The sequence below is a fragment of the Acipenser ruthenus genome, chromosome 19 (assembly GCF_902713425.1).
Source record: "Acipenser ruthenus chromosome 19, fAciRut3.2 maternal haplotype, whole genome shotgun sequence".
Lineage (NCBI taxonomy): Eukaryota > Metazoa > Chordata > Actinopteri > Acipenseriformes > Acipenseridae > Acipenser > Acipenser ruthenus.
This window is the reverse complement of record NC_081207.1, coordinates 30478263-30502560: the sequence shown is the minus strand read 5'-3', so window position 1 is coordinate 30502560 and position 24298 is coordinate 30478263. Positions and strand designations below refer to the sequence as shown.

Genomic DNA, 24298 nt, shown 5'->3' with positions numbered 1-24298 from the left:
GCTTTTCAGGAGAAAGTTCAACCCGTTCTTTTTTTAAAATTAATTCTTAGGATTGTTCTATGTTCGGGAGGTCATGCTTCTGAAGAATTCCTTTAGCTTACAAACATACAGAAATACAGCGATCAATTCAAAGATATTACAATTCACAAGAGAGTATTACAATCACAAACAGGATGTAGTGTGACTCTAGTGAGTGAGAATGTGTAGCTATTCTGATAACCCCAATATTTTCCATTCAGCTTCTTAGGAGCGTTTTGTTTTTACTGTAAAAAGAGCAGCCTAGTTCAACAAGCAACACTTGAACTGTTTTCTTCTGTCAGGAGAACAGTGAAAATGCAACACAAAGCAGATCAGTTTAACTACAGCTTCAGAGCACAAATCCAGTAGAACTTGAGGTTTGAATACTTTTATTTTTTTCCCAGTAAAGAAAATAGTTCTGTAGAGGCTGGAGTAATCTTTCAGAATCACGACGGATTCAAATAAATGAAAATGATAAGTTCCCTGCATAACGGTTCTCTACAGATTTTATAACAGCAGGCTATGAAAACACACAGAGCAATGTGGCGCTCTTGTTCGATCAAAATCATTCGATGGGGTACATTGAAGAACATGAACAAAGTGTCACTAGTGGCAAAATGTAGAACACAATTAGGATAATACATCAGAAGCCTGTTAAAAAAATTATAATGCAATACCAATTGTTTTTTTGTCTTTATTTTTTGTAAACCCTGATCCTTCCTCTGCCCTTAATAGCCCCTTTAGTCTGGAGTAGTAAAGAATGAAAGAGGAGCCATGTATTGTTAGTATTAAACACACAAACACAAACCCCTGAACCAAACACAGATAAGCAAGTCTGTTGCTGTGGGGGCTGTTTGAGCTGAACACCCAGGTGCATTCCAGATAGTGTTCATGGGACCTCTCCCCCAGCAGATATCCATTCAGCCATATTTATTTTACAACTGCAATAGTCGTTGTAACATTTCCTTAGCCCTTATCCTTTACGTCACCCTTAATTGCCAATGCACGTCTCACTGTGGTAAACCTATTGATTGAATTGTAGCATTGTATGTGCAATGTATATGGTTTCAATGACTCAATTTGCTCTGCAATATAAAGAAAGTCCTGTTCTCAACCCCATGCATTAATGAGATATATACAAATGCAATTAAAGGGGTGTCATGCGTCTCTACTAATCAGTTACACATTGCCATGTGTCTGTGTTTCCACCTTTGAACAGCGCACAAGTGTGTGTGTGTCACTGCCATACTGGGCATGGTGGGGGGTGGGGCACAAATTGCCTAATAGGAAATGAGAGAAACGCTTGTCAGCTTGCTTAATTTAAAGAGAAAACATTGCTAAGGTCTTGGGCTGGTATTATTGTAAAGGGTTTTTGTTTTGATCCCTTGGATACCTCAGCTCTTTAACTCTGCTGTGTGGTGGATACCTCAGCTCTTTAAGTCACAAACACAGTGTTAGCTCCCTGTATTGTTCTGGACCAGCCTGGCACTTGCTGCAGTGCTTTTTCATACTTGATGGAAGCAGGCTCCCGCGCCCACAGTTGCTAGCTGTACCAGATTCTCAGTATATAACTGGGCTTCTTAAATAATATATTAAACAGAATGGACTCCTTTAAAGACAATAGGCTACTTATTATTTCTTTGTTTGTTTGTTTATTTATTTATTTATTTTTATTTAAACCTTAATACATTGTATGTATTCTAAAACCTTAATACAAACAAAAATAACAAAATGCAATCTGTCTATGTAGTTTCCCGACTGCAGTTAGAGCACAGTACTTCGTAAACTGTAATAAAGGAGAAAGCTACATTTAGAACCACATTTCCAAAAAAAAACATATTTTGTATATATTATTTTTTGTTGGCAATTATAATTAGTCGATCGCTCTTACTGTATGCACTGTTCCTTATGATATGCAAATGTTAATGTTGTGTTATTAGTAATAATATCACACACGGTTACAAACAAAAGGAAATTGCTCAACTGCAACAGTCTTAGTTTACTTGGCTCACGAGTTTCCAGACTGTCTTAGGTACTTTAAACTGTGCAACACACGGATAAGTAAACATACAAGACGAGGCGACAGGGAACGCCAACAGCACGACAGACTGTACGGGTACAGGTACAAGTACAGGTACAGCACGCGTCAATCACACAAGTGTTTTCGGTTAAGCCCCAAACATCAGGTCGTCATTAAATGAAAACTGAAAATGGAATGAAAAACAACCTTACTTTTAAGGGAGATTCCAGCAACTTATGCACACCGGCCACCTGCTCAATTAGGGAAATGTCTTCATACAGAGTGTAAGGTGGAGGTCTCCTGGGTTCAGGAAAATTGGTGCAAACGAAAGGGTCCATATCGTCCAGAAACTGGACTCGGCACACTACTGACGCCATGGTGTTCCAGAATGAAGGAAATGATTATTCCGATAGAATCCTCCGCCTGAACGTTCGGTAATGTAACAGTTCCGCAGACAGGTAGCGCGGTGTTCTGTAAGTAAGTTTTATAAACTATATCATACGGCCATACTGAGACGCTCCTTCTCTCTGTCGCTCTGCTTATATACTGAGAAGTGAAACACCGCGCTACTTACTGCTGCTGCGAGCTAGTCACACAGCAGAGAATTCCCGGAGGGAGCTGGTGACGTTTTCAGGAAACACATGCAACTGAGTTTCAGCAGTTTGTCATGCAAATAAAAATAGTCTGAGAATGTAATGCAGAATATGTTCTTAAAAGGTTGGCATCAACACTTTACGCAATTAGCCTAGTGCCGATGCTGTCCCGAGAAACACGTTAGGGTGTAGGGTGACTTTATGAGACGGCGAATAATCTTAGGTGACAATTAAAAGACTGTGCTGTACATGGACTTGAGAGGGATGGTATAAACTTGATCATGAAATGGATCAGCAACAAGCTGTCATTTATTTTGAGCTGCAGTATTTAAACAGGCATAGTATTGATGGTGATTTAACAACCCATTATAGCTTTCTTCAGACTTTTTTTTTTAGTTTCTGTATTAATTATACATGCAAGCAAGTTTGCATTGTCACTTACAATTTTCCACGGTTGTGTGTGTGTGTGTTCAGTATATATATATATATATATATATATATATATATATATATATATATATATATATATATATATATATATGCGCCTTCTCCTTAAACCAGGAGCTGACCTTCATTAGTTACCGGTATATGAAACTAGGCTAGATCAGCCAAATCATAGAACCAGCGCCATCTAGTGACCTGCTGATTTGCACCAAGTTTCCATTTGTTTTGCTAGCGACACAGTGCTGTGCATTAGATGGCACTCCCTAATACAGTGTGAGGACTGGTGGTGATCACATGCGAAATGAACACCGGACTTCACAAGCTCTTCTTAAAGAGTCCGCGGATCTGTGAGGGAGAGGGAGTGTAACTGTGTCCTTTACAATGTCAAGCATTTTAACTACCGATGTGAAACTTATATAACTTTTTTGTTTGTTTGTTTATTACTTTGACTGACATTCAAGTATGATTTGGCACACATTTTTTATGTTTTTGGGGTTTTTTTGTGGAAATATCCATGTGTTTATTGTTCTTAATTTTATCGCATTCATTTATTTTCATTTCACTTTTTGTTGCCAAAAGCAGCCAGGTGATATGTTTATTAGCATGCACTCTGACTTGACATAAAGAAGGCCAGCGCCCATCCATCTTTTGCATTGTGTAGTTACAGTGTAGTTACAGTGTAGTTACTTTGTACATACCCATCCTATATACTTTGCATACCATTGTGCTCTTTTTTTTTTGCAGTGTTTTTACCCATTGTTATCCTTTCCGCTCATGCATCTCATGTGCCTGGTCTGTCTCTGTGTCACAGTGTGTATTGTTGTAACAAGCCCTTGTCAGAATCTGTTATGAAAAATGGTTTCTATAGCGATAACAAGGAGTGCTGTTTTGGCTCCTCGTTGCTATACTGTACTTTAGTCGCTGCGTGCAGATCATGAAGTGTATAGACATTTTTTTTTAAAACTTGTCAAGCGGATTACTCATATTTATTTGTACAAGGTTCGGAACTCTGTCCAAGCATTACCTCAACATCAATATTAGCAAACATTGGTTTGTTGTTGATCTTTGTATCCAAATTGTGTAGAGTACTTTAAATTACTGTCACATGATCCTGCCTTTCTTAGACTAAGAAACGCCTGCAGAGAGATCTAGCTGTATATAACAGCGAAACCCAATGTTTAATGCACAATTAACTGGACATGTGCAAAATATTACATTCCTTTATAACTACAATAATATAAGAAAGAAGGGAAATGACAACATTTGCCTCTAATCAGTACGTAAAATCCCATTCAAGATATATTAACTATCTAGGAGAACGATGCTTGTTTTAGAGGAATGTCTGTGTTCATCTAAAACATCTTTAGGCACTCCTTACCTGCAAACATGCAGAATTCTCATTCTTCGACCCGTCCCGTTAAACAGCATGCCAAGAGTTTAAATGACAAACACAGCAGCAAAGGGCAACACTCATGATTTAATATAATAATTCATATTCATAACGTAGAACTCCCATTTTGTAAACAAATATCACTTCTAAAGTTTGTCTTTCTTTGAACAAAAATATCAGTTTCTTCCACTCTTGTATAACCCCTCTATACATCCAGAGTGCAGACAAAAAAAATCACATGGCTCTGTTCTAACATTAAAGCTCTTAACAGTGTGGCCTTGCACTGACTGTGACAAACCATCGATCTGCTGTACATGCACAACGAATCGATCCACAGACAGCATACTATAGACACTACATGCACAATGCATGAACATACAGTATTGGGGGACTGACTGGCTCAGAGAGATACTGCCCATAATGTTCATACTTTGGTCTCAGCACTTCCTTCTTAGCTGAGCAACAGAGAACACAACCACTGAGACGAGCCACGGTCTCCGAGCTTTGAACAGAACCACAGAGGACTAACTCAAATCACTTTGAACAGAATCACAGAGGACTAACTCAAATCACTTTGAACAGAACCACAGAGGACTAACTCAAAGCACTTTGAACAGAATCACAGAGGACTAACTCAAATCACTTTGAACAGAGACAGAGAGGACTAACTCAAATCACTTTGAACAGAATCACAGAGGACTAATTCAAAGCACTTTGAACAGAATCACAGAGGACTAACTCAAAGCACTTTGAACAGAATCACAGAGGACTAACTCAAAGCACCTTGAACAGAATCACAGAGGACTAACTCAAATCACTTTGAATAGAATCACAGAGGACTAACTCAAAGCACTTTGAACAGAATCACAGAGGACTAACTCAAAGCACTTTGAATAGAATCACAGAGGACTAACTCAAAGCACTTTGAACAGAATCACAGAGGACTAACTCAAAGCACTTTGAACAGAATCACAGAGGACTAACTCAAAGCACTTTGAACAGAATCACAGAGGACTAACTCAAAGCACTTTGAACAGAATCACAGAGGACTAACTCAAAGCACTTTGAACAGAATCACAGAGGACTAACTCAAAGCAAAAGGACTGAGTTTGGTTAATTTGTTTCAGTTCAATGTGAAAGCAGAGTCAGTTCTTAAAAATATTCAAGTGAACACAGTTCCTTTGCACCGAGGTGTGTACAGTATGTGAATACACAGACGAGTTATTCCTCCATGTGAACCCAGTTCTGTTGGTTTAGAAACTAATCATAAGTGAAAAGGCCCTAAGATTCATGTTGATTAAGGGATTGATGTGAATATGTGGGGTATGTGTCATGAATAGATATTTACTCTAGGAATTCAACGGGAAAACCTGTGTTAGTTCTCATGTAATTACATTAGAACTATACAGATGCCTCCCAGTACTCAGCATGCAGCTCAGTGACTTGGAGCAGAATGCAAATACAGCACATATCTAAGCAGCACTTAGATGTTTTCTATTAAAGAGTAGTTCAAATGGCATTTCCATTAAACACTTCATAGTGCTACATTTAGAAATACTGAAATAAATTAAATACATGTAAAAAAAAAAAAAAGTGTGTTTCATTGTCTTCAGATGCATCAGAGCAGCTTCCAGTGGCAATGTTTGTAGGATGTATGAAGTTTCTGTCAGTATTCAGATGCATCAGATAAGCTTCCAGTGACAATGTGTGCAGAATGTATGAAGTTTCTGTCAGTATTTCTTAAGGGATACAGTACACAGGGTGCTTCGTTCTGAGGTTAGCGTTAGACGTCTTCACTGAGAACACAGAGGTCTTCCTGTGGCACTCCTGCAGCTGGATGCCGTTGTGAAAGGTCTTCTTTTGATCGTCAGCCCGATAACAAGACACTGTGGCTAATTGAGTCTTATTTCCATCCCTGTGCTACTTAATACCAAACCTGAAAACCAGTGGAACAGAATATATACTTTTTAATTTAATAAGTATTTTAAAAAGCATGTATTTTGTTCTGATAATTTGACATTCCTATTGTGAGTCTGGCATGTGTCCACTAGAAGGCAGTGCAGGCTTTCTTTAGAGATGTACATGCTAGCAGTATTTTAGAATTTTAAACTTAAAAGAGATTCCCAGCTCACGATTGGCTGGTGCAGTTCATAGTGCTCAGTACACAGAGACTGAATCCCGCTGCAATGCGGTTTGAGCCATTTCAGACTTCAGTGTGAACTCAGTTATTCCAGAGGCGATCAGCTAATAAGAATGTATGTAAATAATGAGGGACACAATGGGGGCTGAATTCCATATACTGTAAAGCAAAGGTGGTCAAGTGCTTCTTCATTGTGAATCAGAAGAACACAAATTAAGGTAGCAGCCGAAACATATTTGGCATTAAGTTTTGTGTCAGTTTTTCCCTTATATTTCTGATTGAGTGTTTTAAAAGCAATGCCTGGATTTGATAGAATAGTAGGAGTACTTGTGCATCGTCCTTCTATAAAGTGTGAGCCTGAGAAAGAAAAAAATAATAAAGTCAAGTTGAAGAGCATTTTATTTGCTTCAGTTTAGTGAAGAAATAATCTACTTTGATAAACAGCACAACAACGTATCTGAACCCTCAGCAAAGCCTTCAATGTATTCAATACATTCAATAGTGTATTTATTTTATGAGCTGCACGGTGTAGCAAAACACATTGTCACATTACATCATCCATAACTAATAACCACTCAGTAGTGCAGAATTTAAAAATGCTAAAAGAAACATAAACTCAATGACAAACGATTTGTCTAGAAGTCTTTTTCAATGTCCTCAAATTACAATACATGACGCAAAGGAGCCCTCATACAAAATGAACCAGAGAATAAAGCATGACGGTCCATCTTACAACGCTGCAGGCTCCTTGCGATGTAGCTACGAATCCCCACACAGTGGGGGATACTAGATCAACAGCAGTGTTTAACTGCATTGGGTTCATTTTATTCAATAAATATTGCTGCCTGCCCATTACCGTGCCATCCCAAGATGACTGTACTGTGCCTGAAGAAATATTGTCCAGAACTGTGCGTCTCGCTCTCACAATGTGCTGTTTACCCTCCGTCTAGTTTTTTGTCCATCCCCCTCGAGAGTCTTTGTTATGGAAACATCTTATTCATGTTTTTAAAACTATAAGTGGTGTCTTACTTCACAAGAAATGCCTATTTCTACAGGAAGAGAAGTTACAGTTCTCTTTAGTATTCATAAATAAAAATTCAAGTTTTTGGTCATCCAAACCCTACTATTAACCAGATGCAGCTTTTTGATGTCTATTCTCTTTTTGATGAATGCATTGAAACACACTGCCTTGAAATCTGCAAAATGAGCCAAGGTCAGAAAACTTTGCTGAGCCAGTTTTAGCTGAGGTTCTCTTGGTGTTTTAGTGAACTCTGTGGTCAATGAAATGCCCACGTCCGCTGAGTTTCCAAGGCCACTCAGGGACTCTTCAGAATGATTTCTGTTATCTCTGCTCTGCTTGCGATCCTCATGGGTATCCCATAATACATTGTTCCGGGCGTGACATAGACGAAGCTCCTGTCTCCCACCTTGTAGAGTCCGCTGAAGAAAGGGTTGAGCAGGTAGGCAGCGATGGTGAGAGGGAATATCTGTCCACCGTGGGTGTGCCCTGAAAACAAACACACAACACACAAAGAGCTAGATTCTCACAGATATCTACTCCAAAATCAACATTCGTGCAATGTTTATCTGAAAGGAAAAAAAACACCATTACAATTCTAAAACAAGTAAGAAACAACTTAAGACTACTTACAAGTTTCATTTAAAGTCTTAGTTGTTTAAATCAGGTTTGGTAACTTTATTGGGTGTGTTTCGATTTGGAGTAATGACGATTATTATGACGATTTGGAGTAAATAGCTTTGAGACTTTAGCCCAAGATTTGTATAAAGCAGCGTTGACTTAAGTACTTTTTTCCATGCTGACAATCTATAAAAAAAAAAGACAACTTCTATTATGAAATTGAGGAATGATCAAATAACTCGTGAGCGATGCAAGATTCAAAGTTGCATTTCTGAACAAATCTTAAAGGAATGAGCAAGGTTACCATTTTTAAGGATTCATTTAAATTTTGAAAGACGGCATAAAAACCCTCATGATCTGACTGTCTTAATGACGTTGTTTCATTTTGCTGATTGTTCCCAGGTTACTGGAAGTCCTGCTTCTCTTCCTGCTGTTCTCACACCCAGGCTGTTTCTCATGCGCTGACACAAGGACCTCAGTCCCTGAGCCGGCTCCCCAGTGACTGCCCAATAAGCATGCTGTATAAAATGTGCAGGCTGTGGCACAAAAGGAGGGGCACAGCCTGGGATGTGTGGGTTTCGTTTTTAATCACAACAAACAAAAAAAACATCCCTTTCCCAGGTTTAAACAGAAAACTCCACTTTTGTAACTTGTCTGCAAAAAGCTCCAGTGCGGCTTGCTCCCTTTGGCTGGAGATGAGAAATTATTTCCAGCCACATTGCTGCACCTTCCTTTCAGTATAGTAATCTGCACTGTCACTTCGTTCACTGTGTGCTGTGCAGTGAGGTCACTGTCTTATTTCACAATCGCTTATCGCTTTGGTAAACATTTGGACAGACTTCATCAGCTCTGTGGGTTACAAAGGAATCGTTCTAAGCAACATTATTCCCGGTTCTGCAAGTGTAACTGAATGTGCAGATGTTTATCTCAGCACACTTGTTATATAAAATGTACAAGTTCAGCCTGTTGGGCAAGTGTTGGTGCTCGCAGCTGTCTTCGAAAATGTACCCCTCGAAGAACACGTCCAAAAACCAAAGCAAATGATTGCAGCAAATGGAGCCGTGAGAGAGAGAGAGAGAAGAGCTGCTCAAAAAAATAAATAAAAGAAATTCTGCAAGATCCACAGGATGCATTTTGAGGTCTCTGTAAGAAGCCTTACTGAATTCTGTTTCTAATATTCAATGTCTGCTGTTTAAATTCTACACAGCATTCCCTTGATGTTTTAATAGTATTGGCAAAGATTCAAACCTACACTGCACACCTAATATATTGCAGAACTTACACAAAAAAAGATGGTCTGTTATCAGATCGCAAATTAAACATCTGCACCGCTTTAACACAGAGACACACGTAAAGCAAGTGTCAGCTTCCTCTGTGCTGTACCTGAGAGGATGAGGCTGATGTCTGGCCGTGCCTGCAGAGCTTTCTTGGCAGCGAGGGGCTGGTGAGCCAGCAGCACAATGGCTCGGTCAGGGCTGCATCCAGTGAGGGCCTTCTCTAGATCCATCCCGTGTCCTGTGTACCTGCAACACAGTTACAAACCACACACAGGAATAGCAGTGCCAGAGCAGGGGCAAAACAACTGAACGTTTTCTTGTGCCTCATGTCATTATGTGGTGATTCGAAATTCTGTGGGGCTGCAGTGACCTGCACGATTGCTCCGAGGGTTGTCTCTTTGACCCCCCAACCCAATTCCACTCTTATTAATACAAACCCCCTAATCCAACTGTTATTCATATGAATTGCCTCTTATTATCACACAGCAGGGGATGCATTTTCCAGTCGCAGGGAATATGGGAATATATGGAGGGACCAGTCCGTCTGTACGTACATGTACACGCTGTGAGATACTTAAGCAAGATCTTCATTTTGCATTGGGGATTGGATGCTACTGTCATAGCTGTCAATACCAATCCATAAATAAGATACAGATGGACGCGTGAGCAAGGCAAAGAAGTGACTTACCGTAACAACCGGGCTTCCAGGTCGTCCACTCCCGCCAGACACAGCCATTCATCGCTGTCCCGGGACAGGCTGACCCTGGCGTTGCTGTTGTGAAGAGGCTGGATGTTTAATGACCTGAGGTGGCTGAACCAGTTACTGACGTCCGCAGTGTAGTACTCGTGGTTACCTTAGTGAGCAGGGTGACAGGAGACAGGTTATTCTTCTTTAATCTGTTCACTATATTCATTTCTCTGCTTCTCGTTGACACATACTTGTGGTTAAGAACAGTAAATAAAAACACATAGAGCCTGGATTTACTAGACAAGCCTCAAAGAAGGCTTTAAAAACAGCCCTGCAAGATTCTTGTCAAAGACACTGAAGTGTCAAATAAATTTAGGAAAGACCTGGTGAAAGCGTGCACTGGGTTTGCTGTCTTTGAAGTGGAGGCTTCTCCAACACTAGACTGTACTGGTTTATTGTAATTAATTTAACAGCAGCGGGTCTAAACACTGCTGCTCTTTAACTATATTAATCACTCTAGGGTTTCCTCCAGGGATAACTTATAGAGCCACTTATTACCTTTACTACACACAATAAATATACAGAGAAATTAGCTTTATACGTTTTAGCATGGTGGTACTAACATTAACCACAGTTCAGATAATTAAAACTGACCCTAAAAATGGTTCTTCATCAGATTCCACAGCAGTAATAAAAACAGCTCTTAAATCCCGTACTGTACCTGCTAAAAAAAACTATCAGCACTCGTGTACCGACTGTCTGCTTCGGTTTAATGACAAGAACTTGTGTCTTAAACTAGGTGAAGAACATTTAAATTGTTTAGGGTCATTCAGGATTTGAAATAGGGCTTCAAATTAAAATGCAGAGCAGAGTACAAAATCAGGGATATATTCATTCCATAATCATATCTCTTTGCGAGTACTGTTTTAGGTACTGATTACATTTACCTCAAAAGGGTTTGGAGGGTTTTACTAGTTTCTCCCTGCAAAGGCTTTATCAAAACAGAATGGAGTGGTGATGTGCAGCTGTGACAAAACAGGCCCTCTAGTGGACAACAGAACAACCAGCACCCCTCTCCTTCCAGCATCAGGACTCACTGCTGCTCACGCTCTGGGTCTGTTCAGTCAGACAGGAAGTGTTGAAAACCGAGCTGCATGCAGTTATTAAGTGCTCCTAAATTATTATACAGTATTTGATTTTGGTAAATGCAATTCTAATCAGCTGTCATTGTAAAAGTGAACTATAATAGGGATATTTACACATTCTTTTACCTGTAATGAAGTACGTTCCCAGTCGGGGTTGAAGCTGCCTCAGAGGCTCTGTGGCTGTACCGAGACTAGACACCGGAGAGTCAGTCAGGTCCCCAGCAATCACTACCATATCTGGAGACAGACCGACAGAAACACACACTGACAAATCATTGCAGGCATTTACTTACTGCATTTACTTCTAAAACCTTAGATTCCCGGGAGATAAAAAAAATCCACATACGTTAACAACTGATACGTGAATATGTACGTATATATCTTTTTTTATGTACTGTATATTAACATGTATGTGTGTACACGTCTAGATAATATGCATCTAACGGAACTTTGAACTCGTGTACTACTGTGATGGATCTCTGTGCTTATTCATAATGTGTTGCTCTAGGACTGCGCATTAACTGAATAATTTACAAGACATTACGGTTATCTGTGCAAAAAGCTCTTCACCCATGTGTTGAAATGGGATATAGACAAGTACATTGAACACATAGGAACCATTGCTCATCCGCCCTCTACACTTGGAAATATGCACAGTAGTACTTCAGCATGCAGTGGTATGTTTAGCATTAGTTAAAAACAGGACGACAGGAGGGTTACAGATTTAGAGATTCAGGTTTTACTATGATTTTAATTCATTTAATTTAAACTCTACTCAGTGGCTTGCCAACCCTGCACCACTAACTGTTTTGCATCACTTAATTATATTGTTGCACTGCATTTCAATTGAAACCTTGTCTGCCCATTGCATTACCTGGCTGCAGGTCATTTACCATTCGCACAATCATTGCAAGCTTTGACTTCCCCACGGTGGCGCCAAGGTGAATGTCTGCCAGTAAAACCAGCTTCAGGTTATTGAATGAAGCCGGTAGATTGTGCACCGGGATTTCTACATGTACTAATGCAGGGGGTCTGGCAGCATTGAGAAGGCCCACACAGGTCAATGCCACGGTGACACCGATGGCCAGGATGATTTTTTTGTTTGCACACTTGCTGGTGCCGGCTGCGGCAGTCAGTGTTTTGCCTGATCTTCGTGCAAGGAGACGGTAGCCTTGCTCGATGCACCCGAAAGTAAATAAGAAAAATAGTAGAATGACGTAGGACCCGAGGCAGGTGTAAGCGATCAGCGAAAACGTGTAAGGTTCTTCTGAAACCAGGTACAGCAACGTGAAGTAACTGAGGTGGGCAAACGCGAGAAACAACAGCACAGTACATTTCCAGCAGCCTGTCAGGTAGGAAGCTGGACCGCTCGCTCTGCACAAAGTCACAACCGTCTTCTTCCAAATGTACAGCGAGCCGAGTAGCATCAAGCAGTTGACTAACAGCAAGAACTGAAATCGGAACAATTTCGATCTCGTCACTTTGTCGACGTTTTCCGTCAAGAACGTTCTGGAGATAAACATGGAAAAGAAAACAACGCCACTTGCAATCGCCACTTTCACCTCCACAGAAAGCTTTCCAAAGGTGGTCATCTTTGTAAATGAATGTAATTGCAATGCCCGGATAATAATATTAAAACGGCCCGTTGAAATACGGAGCGAGATAACGGGTTGCTACAATGTTTTCACTTCCCCAAATCCCTCTTATAAAAGCCACATGACCCCGAAACGAAACGTCACCCTTGAAGTCTGCATTTTTACTTCCGCATACAGTAGCGTCTCTCCGCCCACCTCCTTCCTACACAAGAAAACCCGAAACATTTTAGTCAACCACAATTGACGTGGTGCCAAACCCAGAGCCCAAACGATTTGTAGAGATGAACTCGGAGATTGTGATTAATTTCATGAAAAATAAGTTAAACTTTATGCTGTACTTGTGTTTTTATTACAGGTAAAACATTGAAGTAACTCTGAATTTTGATTACGTTTAACAATGTATACGATGATACGTCATATAGTCAGGATGGCCGAGCGGTCTAAGGCGCTGCGTTCAGGTCGCAGTCTCCTCTGGAGGCGTGGGTTCGAATCCCACTTCTGACAATAACCTTTTATTTATTTTTTATTTAAGATATTGTCACATCTTTTCCTTATATAATTTAAAAAGTATAAAACACAGTGATATTTTTTTAATATTCACTTTTAACAACATCGTTAGTGATTTATTTGGTATGTGTGCTGTACTGAAAAAGATCAGAGTGAAGGAATATGGTCGAATAAATGTGTCTGTAAGTAATTTCTTTATCATTTGAACCATTTTTAAAACGTTTCTGCGTGATTTCACTACTGCTGTAATTTCTACCTTTTTTAAATTAAGAAAAAAAAAAAAAAGTTGTCAGAAGTGGGATTCGAACCCACGCCTCCAGAGGAGACTGCGACCTGAACGCAGCGCCTTAGACCGCTCGGCCATCCTGACTTACATATAGCACGTCTACAATGAGAACAACAACGGGAAATTTTAAAGCCAGTAGTGTGTGAACGAGTTAAGTAAGAATAACACGTTTTTAACGTGAACTGTTTTACTATAATATAAAAAGTAGTACAAACTTAGCAGTGCAGCATAAACTAAATACATGTGCCCCTTTATTTATCTACACTCTTCTGTGTTAGAAAAGCACAACACCAAGGGGAGACCACGTTTGTAAACAAAATCTATCCTCAGGCGACCATGTGGACATTAAAGTGTGTCAAACAATATGATTTTACCTTTAACTATGCAGTCACCTTTCCAATAACTGAAGGAATGCAAACTTATTCTCAGGTTAGCTGACTTCAAAACCTAATGTGTAAGCAATATAAAACTTCAAACAGAGGCCCACCCTTTCTACATAAACAATCTCCAGCAATCGAACAACCAGAGATATTTATTGAGGCTTCTGACCAGGATAAAGCCTGTTGAGATGCGGTATGCAGTGTCCTGGTGCCTGGGACATAACAGTCCATTCATTTACAATATATACTGAACTACACAAACACACATTACAGATAGAAGCCAGAGTCAAACAATGACCTGCCTGGTTTATGCAGAAATACCTACTGGCTACAGGGGGCAAGATGAGGGATTTCACGAAACACTGATTTCAGGGACTCATAATCACACTACCCTCATATTTCACCCATGTGCATTCTAATTAAAAACAAGAGAGGACATTCTTCAGTGTACTCCAAAGCCAGCAATGCATTATGGACAGATTGTTAATTATTTTGTGTTTAGCACAAGGACCAGGGTCTAATAATTATGAAAATATATTGTAGTAACTTTACTCCATATAAAAAGACTTCTCTATCACAGGGTTAGGAGTAGGTATATTTAACCATATAGCCTACTTCAAAGGCTTCACACAGGTGTGAATTGTGTGCTATTAATGGCATGTCAAATCATGACAGCGTTACCACAGTGGTACCATTCTGCTCATATTCTTGCTCTTTAGAACTGAATCATTGCATTGCATTTGAACATCACTTGAAGATCATTTGGTAAGAGTAAAGTCCTAATGTACTTGTATTTGTATTCTGAACAATGCTTGCAATCTTCACAACTGAGATAATGAATAGGGTCTGGTGAGATGAAAACACAACAGCAGCGTTTCTCAAAGCTCTTCTTGCAGTCTAAGCTCCCAGCGGATTCGGATTTCTAAAGGGTTTTGTGTTGGGAAGGTATGCTTTGCTATGCTCTGTTATATTACCTACAACCAGGCAGATCCCCCAATTGTAAGACAAGCTCAGCGAGGCTGGGATTGGCACAAGCATGAGTGACAGGCAGCTGTGAACTTTGCTCAACAGCCCTACAGTGCTGAGCTCTGTAAATGTTTAACTCAGGTGAACGCCCTCAGCAGCTTGGCTATTGTGTGCTGAGCTGCCAAAGCGAGCTCACACTAGGGAGAGACACATACAGGGCTGAGGAAAACAATAATGAACAGGATCTGAAAGACAGCGAGGAAGGAGCTCACCGTAATTTTAAACTGGTTTAAAAGTTTTAAGGGTTTACTACTCCAGTGCACTACCAGTCACCATGGATGAATTTCCAGCTAAAGTCAGCACCGAAACCAGCTCACAGCCAACCCAGTCCAATTCCGGCTTCCGTGGGTTCTCAGTGGGACCTGTCAAAATGGATGTGTTGTTTATTAGGACTATTCCTGGGATACTGATGATCGTGGAAATCGTAAGTGTTGTTTTATATTTTAAACGTCCTTGCTTTGTGAGTGTACTTTACTTGTGTGTGCAAGCTCACTGATGGGTATAGCTTGACTTGCACAATGCTGGGTATTTTCTCAATGTTGGTGTTCAGCTAGCTCAGGTTTGACCATTAACGAATGCAAATGATGTGACTGTGTCTGCTTTAAACAATCCCACATTTTTTGGTTAAATAAAGATCTTAATGGACTGAGCTAAAAGCCTCTCAAACCACACAAAACATAATCTTTTATATTTTTTACAGCTCATAAACACTGAAATGGTGTGTGTCCATTATAACTAACTTTACTATCCGACAGCAATTAACATTCTTTCATGGGCTGAATTGGACCTAGAAATCAGGTGATCTTACCTGGTGACAGACACGCTGTTCCACCAAGTCTACTCTACAGATACTGCTGACAGAAATAATGTTTATTCACCTCTACTTTAATACGTGGGAATGAATTGACTTACTATTTACAATGCATTTTCAGTATGAACGAAAAGTTTTCATGTAGTAATGCATCTAAGTTTATGTGGTTTCACGGTACATGAATATCTACAAAACTAAAACAGGTTAGACAAGACCAGCAACTCTATTTAAATACATTTTGAATTTAATTTGAATGCTTTTTTTTACTTTGTGATACACGCTTCTAGATTGTTTTTAGATTGTTTCAATATCCCACCTAAGTTATTATTATTATTATTATTTTTCTTAAATATTGAAAGACTGGACATGGACTGTGGTCTGAGCCTTGGGGGAAAGTATTTAAACAAGGAAACCAAACTTGGATGTTTGTTCTAGAGTGGTTGGACAGCCACACCTCAGCTGAAGTTCTTAAGATCACATGGTGCTGAGGAGTGCATGATGAGACTTTCATTGCAGGGTGGAATTGAGCTCTTCTGAGGAGTGAGGTCATTTTAGTCAACCTTGCTGCTAAAGCTGTACCTCAAACCCTGGTTCCAGTCTGGCTACGGGCTTGGGGATGAGTTCTCGTGGTTAAAACCTCCATCACGACTGGTTGTATGTCGGTTGTAGGGAGGGTATTATTGGCACAATAATATGAACCTGTCACACGTGATTCAAAATGAGAGCTTTAGATAATGCAATTTTGAGATCAAATCTGAAAGAGTAGATTAGCAACATTGAGAAAAGATTCAAGCTGTGTCTGAGAGATGCAGAATTGGCAGACGCATTTCAGCACGCAGCTTTGAAAAGTTCATCTGAAGTACAGTGTGAGCAATTTCTATTTCTATCGACTGATTTTTTTTTCTTTTTTACTGTTAAGCCGTTTCTAAAATGATTTGTACTTAGATTGAATTGACAACAAATCATAAATCATGATTCATCAATTATCTGGAAGTTTTGGTACTAAATAAAAGGACCATTTTAATATCTTTTTCTCAGTAAAGGATGACAAAACAAATGCTAAGTGCAGTTGCCTACTTTAATGAACTAATTGCATTTCTTTTGTATTTGTCAGGTTCTGGGTTTACTGGTGTGGGCTCTGATTGCTGGTTCCACAACCTTGAACCAGGCATTTGGATGGGTGATGTTTGTTAGCGTCACACTCTGGGTTATAACAACCTGCCTGTTTGTGGTTTACTTCCTGAGTGTGCCCGAAAAAATACAATTTGTTCCTTGGCCTATTGTGGTAGGTTAAAAGTTTACCTGAAATAAAGTGTTTTACAAACAATTAAGGGAGGGGCTGTTACTATTTGTTTGCTCAGCCCCTCGTGTTCTGTAGTATTTAGGGATGGGACCTTTTCTGTCTGATTCACCCCCTCATAAAATTCAGTGGTACCCCAGATCTACCTGTTGTTCATCACTGTGTCCCTTTACAGAAATAGAGCCAATTACAAAATAACTGCATTTAAAATATCATATTATAATTCTTCCTTTACTTTTTTTGCTACACCTAAAAACCATAAAGTGCTGATAACTTGTCTTCTTTTCTTTCATGGATAGATGATGATCTTTAATGTTATTGCTACTGTACTGTACATCACTGCCTTCATAACCAACGCAGCATCAGTTCCTACAAAGTGGGCTCCAGATTACAACAATCTGGCAGCGGCAGCTGTAAGTGAACATGTTGGGACTCTGTTTAACCATCTACCCAATTCAAATGCACTGTAACTATATCGACTCCGTTACCGTAGGTTATCGAGCACAGGTGGTTTTGCTGTGCGAAATTGATTTTAAGAACAAATTCAGCGGTGTCCCTAAACTAAATGCCTCACCTTTGTTTGCACCAACAGTTCTTTGCATGTCTGGTTATGATCGCCTACTGTGCAAGCTCCTTCTTCAGCTTCACTGCGTTCCGAGGACAGGGCAGCAACGCAGCAACAAACCAAGCGACCGGACACCTCCCAGCATAGCCAAATACAGCACACTACACAAGCAGCAGGGAGCACTAACGCATGTGTACATACTTACTAACTTGCCAATGTTTTTTGAGGTTAAACCAAGCCTTGTGTTATCAGCTTTTCGTCTGCAAACGTTTTACTTTAAAAACATGATATTTAATCTCAACCGCATTAGAAACGAATCAATGAGAGAGCACTGTGATCGTTACACTTTTTGTGTCTTCTTTTGGGCTGGAGGGAGGGATAATGCCCTTCTGTCATTTCTGCAGCTTTGCGTTAGTTATGCCTCTTGACTAGCGAGTCAGTTTTTTGAGGTCATGGCTTGGCACGTGCAGTGGATTATCCTGTTCCAGCAAACATGGCCTTTACGTGCCCTGTGCTTTAATTATACTCCCTCTATCTCTCCATCCTAATGATTATGGGAGAGAGATAACACCAACTTACACTTTGGTTCCACGTAAAAGTAACCCAGTCCTTGGAACCAACAGAACCAGTAATGTATTGTGAAAGGTCAAGACACACATGCAGTAAATGTATTAGCTCTGATAATTTCATGAACGCTTTTCTAGGTTCTGTATTATGTTAAAATGCAGTATGAAGTTGTTTGTTGTTCCTTTTTTTGTAGCGCTACTCACATATAACTGTACTGTTGCCCTTCTGAAATTGATAATATACATATTTTTTTAATATATATATTTATAAACCACAATTTGATTTTAAAGATATACTTTTATTCCAAATACATATTGTGTATATACAAATACGAAAGCTTCAGTTACATATTCAACCCTTCACATAAATAAACCTATACAAGAAAATACACAAGTAATGCAATTCTAATCTAACAAGTATCTATACAAGTAAAGGTACAGGCATACAGACAGTCTAAGAGATGTAGAGATCACACCCAAACATGCCATACTATTAAACGAAGGTTAGATTAACTCTTTCCTCTTCCTTAATTACACAGTTGATGTTCACTATAGTGTGCTTACAGGCCATAAATGTGAATACTAAGAAAACGAGGCAACCCCTCCCACTCAATGTGCTTTAATTGATCAATGCTATTGTTAACATTAAATATCCAAATAAACATAATTGTCCAAAGATAATACTGGTGTATGTAGATTAACCATGGTTGTAATGTAGTCTGTTGTTGATAAAAACACATATAATGTGAGGCATTATATAAAATAAAAGCATCAACACAATCCATGCTGATCAGTGATACAAGAATAAACTACTTTTCTCATGGCTGAAGTGCTGCCAATTCAGATGGAAATAAGACTCCTACTGCATAGCAGTTTCACAGATTCCAGGTTTTAATACAAGCTTGATTTACAACAGTGTACAGACAACAAATTCAGGTGTGTTGTCTTAAACTCATCATGAAACCTGGTTTGGATCAAACTGCTATGCAATGGGAGCCAGCCTTATTTCCATCCTTGCAATTATTTGAAGAAAAAAAACATGAAGATGGACTTGTTCCCCTATCAACACCTACATTATTTTGTACATGTTTGATTGCGCTGGGGAACAGAAACCTCATTCATCAAATATGGACGTCAGTTTATGAGTCACATATTGGAATGTTTACAAGTCCATGTTTACCTAAATGGGTGTCAAACGTCACTGAAAGGGCAGACAGTTGTTAACAGTTAAGGACGCAGAAGAGGATGTTGTTAATGATCTCACTACCAGGCCACTGCTGAGATCAAAACCTCGACCTTCTTTCTCCTACACAGGTAAAGAAATAAAATACAATCAATTGTTTTATCAGGTTCATTATACATTCACACATTCCTAAACATTATCCGGAAATCGACTGGAGGGACCATTTGTACTCGGCGATCAAGGAATATGTATGCCTTTATTTATTTTTCAGTACTTGACACTGAAAATGGTTGATTAGTTTCCTAGGGTAGACCTCCTGTGAAGTCCCTTACTGCTGAAAGATCCAAACAGTGGTAGAGTAGATAAACTGACAGTATCTATTAATAAAAGAGTCTTTCCAGAACAGTTCCAGAACAGTTTTAAAAAAAAACATTTTTAAGCCATTGGCAACTAATGCCTTAGGGATTCCCTTCAGTTAATTGCAAGGCTGTTTTTTTGTTTTCTCTCTCCAGGATTTCTATTTTTAGGATACATAAAAAAAACAACATAAGCAAGAACTAAAGTAATATTTCACTAAGTATTAAATAGCAGATAACTGCTCATTGCCCCACAATAACAGGTGACATTAACACAATTACAGAATTAGTCTGGAGACATCACTGCCAATGTAAACGGTTTACTTACAGCTCTGTAATCAAGAAACATTTCTTTGAAGGCCAGGAAGTCTGTAAATGTCAGAAGCATGTCGAATATGTCTCCCGCTATCTCATCTTTATGCTGTCTGTAGCAACAAGAAGAAAAAAAAAAGACAAGAAAATCAGCTGAATCCAAAACAGTCTCCCATCCCATTACTCAGCCCTGAATCTGCACAGGATTTCAAATTCATTCAAATCATCCATCATTAACAACACAGCTTATCTGTATTGTGAAAGGGAAACAAAACTGTTAATGATATAAGAGTAATAATAAACAACTTATGCATGTTTTGGGGGTTCCTAAATGAACCCTTTGGGTTATTTGCTGCTGTTTTTGGTATTACCTTCACTATGGTAATTCTACATTTTATGCAAGATGTGTCAAGTATACCTACATACAGAACACATATTTGTTAAGGAGGGGTGTACTGCCGTTACAAGCCAAACGTTGCTTTTGTGTATAAAGATGGTTTATTTAATGTGCTGTTTTGCATTGTTTTGTACATTAGGATGCTTAAAACTAAGCCACTTAAAGGGAAAGACTGAAGATTAAAAGGAATCTTTGAGGTTCACAATCCCCCTTTAAACATGTATTTCAATTCAACATGTATTTCAATATTAAAATATTAAGGACTCCCTTTAGGATTTCAATTAAAAATTGCTTTTAACCATGTTATTCTTCACCACTAACTTACTGTAACGATGTGGTAAACGCTGTCATGCTGAACCCAGGCATCCTTTCTATCAGCTGCTGTTCAATATACTTTTCCAGCAGATCGATCTAACAAAGCAGTAAGTGAACAGTTAACTCCTAGTTTGTGGCAGAGGAAAGTAAACAGAAAAGCAGACGTGCAAAAGCATCCCACCGCATGCTCTGTATGGGACACTCACATGTTCATTGAAGATGGGGGTGTAGCTTAATTTATTCTCCTCGGAATCTTCAAACTCCAGGTAATGCTTTTCCATGAAGTTTCCCTGAAGCTGTTGAAACTCATCACCTGCCCAATTAAACCACGATTTTGTCTTTTTAGCATATTGCGCAACTTCAACTTATTGCCTTGTCTGAAGTTCAAATCGATTAATTGATTAAGCAGTTCATTAACGGGTTAATTCATTAGGAGTATGTCACGTTTAAAAATGTTGACTTGGTGCAGAGGCTACACTATGCTTCATTATGGCTTCCCTTGGTGTTAAACATGTGTTTGAAGAACAGAGATGAAGTAATGTTTTCATGCCAACTAAATCATACTGCCAGGTGTGCAGCTTTTGTCACGATAATTTAGTATACTCACCCATCATTATATCCTCTAAGTATCCGACAACAGTGTCAAATGTAGCATCTGCATCGGACGAACTAAAAAAAAAAAAAAAAAAAAAAGGTATACAGTATTATAACAAAAGCTACATAGGCACTAACTTTCACTACAATCCATAATAGGAATGGAAATTGCCCTAATAACAGCACTTCTTGTGCGGACACACGGCAAGCATACAACATTTCTGATCGTTTCTGGTTTAACTGTTTTATGGATAGTTTCAAAACCCTGATTAGCTCTAATCTTGGATTACTTTATCTAAATTAACATTGAGTAGCTCAAGATTACTGCTAATCGGAGTCAGTGAAACTAGCCGTTGATTGGGTAAGAGAGTTAATTTGGTCAACCTATACCCTGCCAGGATGAGCTACAGTTAGAATTAGTGGCAATCCTGGCACGACCACGCATCGCTAGTTGATGAGGGTGTAAAATGCTTCATGATCCTACGGCTTATCCCAGAGGGGTACAGGTTGAATAAGCCCTTTGCTTACTTCTACTACAATATTCATAACCAGATTTACTTTAATCGCATCACAAGAAAAAAACAAACAAGATCTAACGATTTTGTATCAGTCCTGCAGCTCATGCCAACTAAACGACCACAAGAGGAAGGTGTAGAGACTGTATATGGGAGGTCAACAGTGCCAGGTCAACAGTAACAATTCACAACAATGGCCTGCATTTCATTTGACACTTTGGTCAAAAGGTAGGATGTGACTAATACTTGGATATTTTTTTTAAAGACTTACTTTGAAACAGCAAAATCTTCGTCTTCCATGTTTTCCATTTCAACGGCATTATCCCCAAACAAAACTTTAAAGAGGAAATGAAAACCACGTCATCAGCAGTCTTAACTGTGGCGACTCCATCACTGAAGCTCAGACAGGCTTAGTAACTACTTAATACTCTACAGTAACTATGAACAGATTCGCACGGCACTAAAAATCACCACATGCACAGGTGGTTTGGGAATTTGTAGCTACATCGGTGACAGTCCTGTGCGAGCCGTCCATTGCTTTTTATCCCAGATCATTTTCTCAGAGGTCCTCCGATTTTTTTAATGGACATCGGGACCTTCTGTAAAATTTCAAACGCAGGCATCCTGTGTCTTTTTAGCCCAGTGCGAATCGACTATGTCAGTGCTATTATGTTAGAAATGATACCGAATTTACTGTGTATTCGCCTCAGCAATACCATATTACATTGGTAGGATATTTTGCCAGATTCTCCAATTCAGTAAAACGCTAAGAATGTCCATAACCAAATCGGGGACGGCGAAAATACAAAACATAATTGGCGACTCTTTAAAAAATGGATGCTTTGATTAACGGCGCATTTGAAGATATATACGGAAATATAGATCACTCAAGGGACGAAATGGTTATTCTAGCATTTGGAAAAGATGGTACTGTACAACGAAATTAGTTATTTACACAGTTCATGGTTTACAATCATGCACACTAGGTCGGGTTTTGATAATTTAGCACCAGTAGGTTGCACCCGTTATAGTTTATTACAACTAGTCAAATAATTAGGATTAAACAGTTTACATGAACCCTTAACATAATAGATGTTTAACAACCCCATCCCATTATAAAAACTAAAGGCATTCGCCTTGTTGTATACCGGTAGCCTTCTTTAGTTGTACAATATTACAGAGAACGGCAATTGACTTGTTTATCCCAGCAAATACAATTTGTGTTTTGAAACATTCAATGTAACTTGCAAATTCATTTTTTATTTGACTAGCAAACTATAAAAAATGTTACCAAATAAGACAAACCGGTATACTGTTTATTGCCTAACCAAATCATGTTTTAAATGACTGTTAATTCAATTAGCTATATAAGATTGCAAGAGAACTGAATACATAATGGCCTTACTTCTCTCTCTTGCAGCCATTTGTATCTCTCCTCTCATTCACACAAACGGCTCCACAGCAACGGAATCAAGCTCCCAAACTCCTCCCAGAACGGCGGGAAACAAGGACGTGAATTTCAGTTCCGATGCACAAAAGGACACCACGAATTAGACCAGGGGTGCCCAATCCTGGTCCTTGAGAGCCGATGCCCTCCTGGTTTTTGTTCAAATTGTACACTAAATTGATTAATTGGACCAATTAAGCTTCTAATAAGGGCTTGATTGGTCCAATTAAGTAATTTAGGGCACAGTTGCAACAAAAGCCAGGAGGGACACTGGCCCTCCAGGACCAGGATTGGGCACCTCTGAATTAGACGGACCAGAAGTGGTAGCAGCTGAGTAGTCGTAAAATTATTATTAATGGATTATGAGCATATAAATCATGCATAAGACGAAGAGATACAGAGATGTGTTATTAGTCAAATAACACAATTAAACAATGCTGGCAAATTTAGCTTTCTGTGAACAGGATAGTCGAATATATGGAGCATAATAATAATAATAATAATAATAATATAAACAACTATTTCCTTCAGGAGTATGTACAAACGAACTGAGGGCTGCTATGTTTCTGAAGTTAACAGGCTAAAAGAATTTAATCTATTCAGTCTTGAACAAAGAAGACTACGCGATGATCTGATTCAAGCATTCAAAATCCTAAAAGGTATAGACAATGTCGACCCAGGGGACTTTTTTGACCTGAAAAAAGAAACAAGGACCAGGGGTCACAAATGGAGATTAGATAAAGGGGCATTCAGAACAGAAAATATGAGCCACTTTTTTACACAGAGAAT

General features: G+C 39.1%; 4 protein-coding genes and 2 non-coding genes across 11 annotated transcripts in view; 2 read left to right on the top strand and 4 right to left on the bottom strand.

Moving 5' to 3' along the window:
- The window catches only part of LOC117424354 (FH1/FH2 domain-containing protein 1-like), a 57330-nt gene extending 54654 nt beyond the window's left edge, over positions 1 to 2676 (bottom strand). For 4 of the 6 annotated variants that reach the window (XM_034040603.3, XM_034040604.3, XM_034040605.3 and 1 more), the window contains exon 1: positions 2251 to 2676. In XM_034040603.3, the coding sequence (XP_033896494.3) occupies positions 2251 to 2415 (165 nt within the window). In that variant the 5' untranslated portion in view covers positions 2416 to 2676. The remainder of the gene's footprint in view (positions 1 to 2250) is intronic. The other 2 variants (XM_034040606.3, XM_034040608.3) reach the window with 1 other exon arrangement.
- Positions 2677 to 6986: 4310 nt separating this feature from the next.
- tmppe (transmembrane protein with metallophosphoesterase domain) lies at positions 6987 to 13113 on the bottom strand. The gene is made up of 5 exons (XM_034040255.2): positions 12229 to 13113; positions 11481 to 11591; positions 10210 to 10375; positions 9628 to 9767; positions 6987 to 8112 (listed from the first exon to the last, which is right to left on the bottom strand). The coding sequence occupies exons 1-5, from the start codon at positions 12944 to 12946 to the stop codon at positions 7922 to 7924; spliced, it is 1326 nt and encodes a 441-aa protein (XP_033896146.1). The 5' UTR covers positions 12947 to 13113; the 3' UTR covers positions 6987 to 7921.
- A 257-nt stretch (positions 13114 to 13370) lies between these two features.
- Positions 13371 to 13453, top strand: trnal-cag (transfer RNA leucine (anticodon CAG)). Its single transcript has one exon. It is a non-coding gene; the product is annotated as a tRNA-Leu (tRNA).
- Positions 13454 to 13743: 290 nt separating this feature from the next.
- On the bottom strand, positions 13744 to 13826 carry trnal-cag (transfer RNA leucine (anticodon CAG)). Its single transcript has one exon. It is a non-coding gene; the product is annotated as a tRNA-Leu (tRNA).
- A 1424-nt stretch (positions 13827 to 15250) lies between these two features.
- On the top strand, positions 15251 to 18668 carry LOC117424324 (plasmolipin-like). The gene is made up of 4 exons (XM_034040558.3): positions 15251 to 15572; positions 17074 to 17244; positions 17559 to 17672; positions 17852 to 18668. Exons 1-4 carry the CDS (start codon positions 15423 to 15425, stop codon positions 17969 to 17971), a joined length of 555 nt encoding a protein of 184 aa, XP_033896449.3. The 5' UTR covers positions 15251 to 15422; the 3' UTR covers positions 17972 to 18668.
- On the bottom strand, positions 18669 to 23644 carry LOC117424325 (ADP-ribosylation factor-like protein 2-binding protein). Its single transcript, XM_034040560.3, has 7 exons — positions 23468 to 23644; positions 22334 to 22397; positions 21561 to 21622; positions 21160 to 21266; positions 20964 to 21049; positions 20258 to 20354; positions 18669 to 19696 (listed from the first exon to the last, which is right to left on the bottom strand). Exons 1-7 carry the CDS (start codon positions 23502 to 23504, stop codon positions 19589 to 19591), a joined length of 561 nt encoding a protein of 186 aa, XP_033896451.3. The 5' UTR covers positions 23505 to 23644; the 3' UTR covers positions 18669 to 19588.
- Positions 23645 to 24298: the final 654 nt, after the last annotated feature.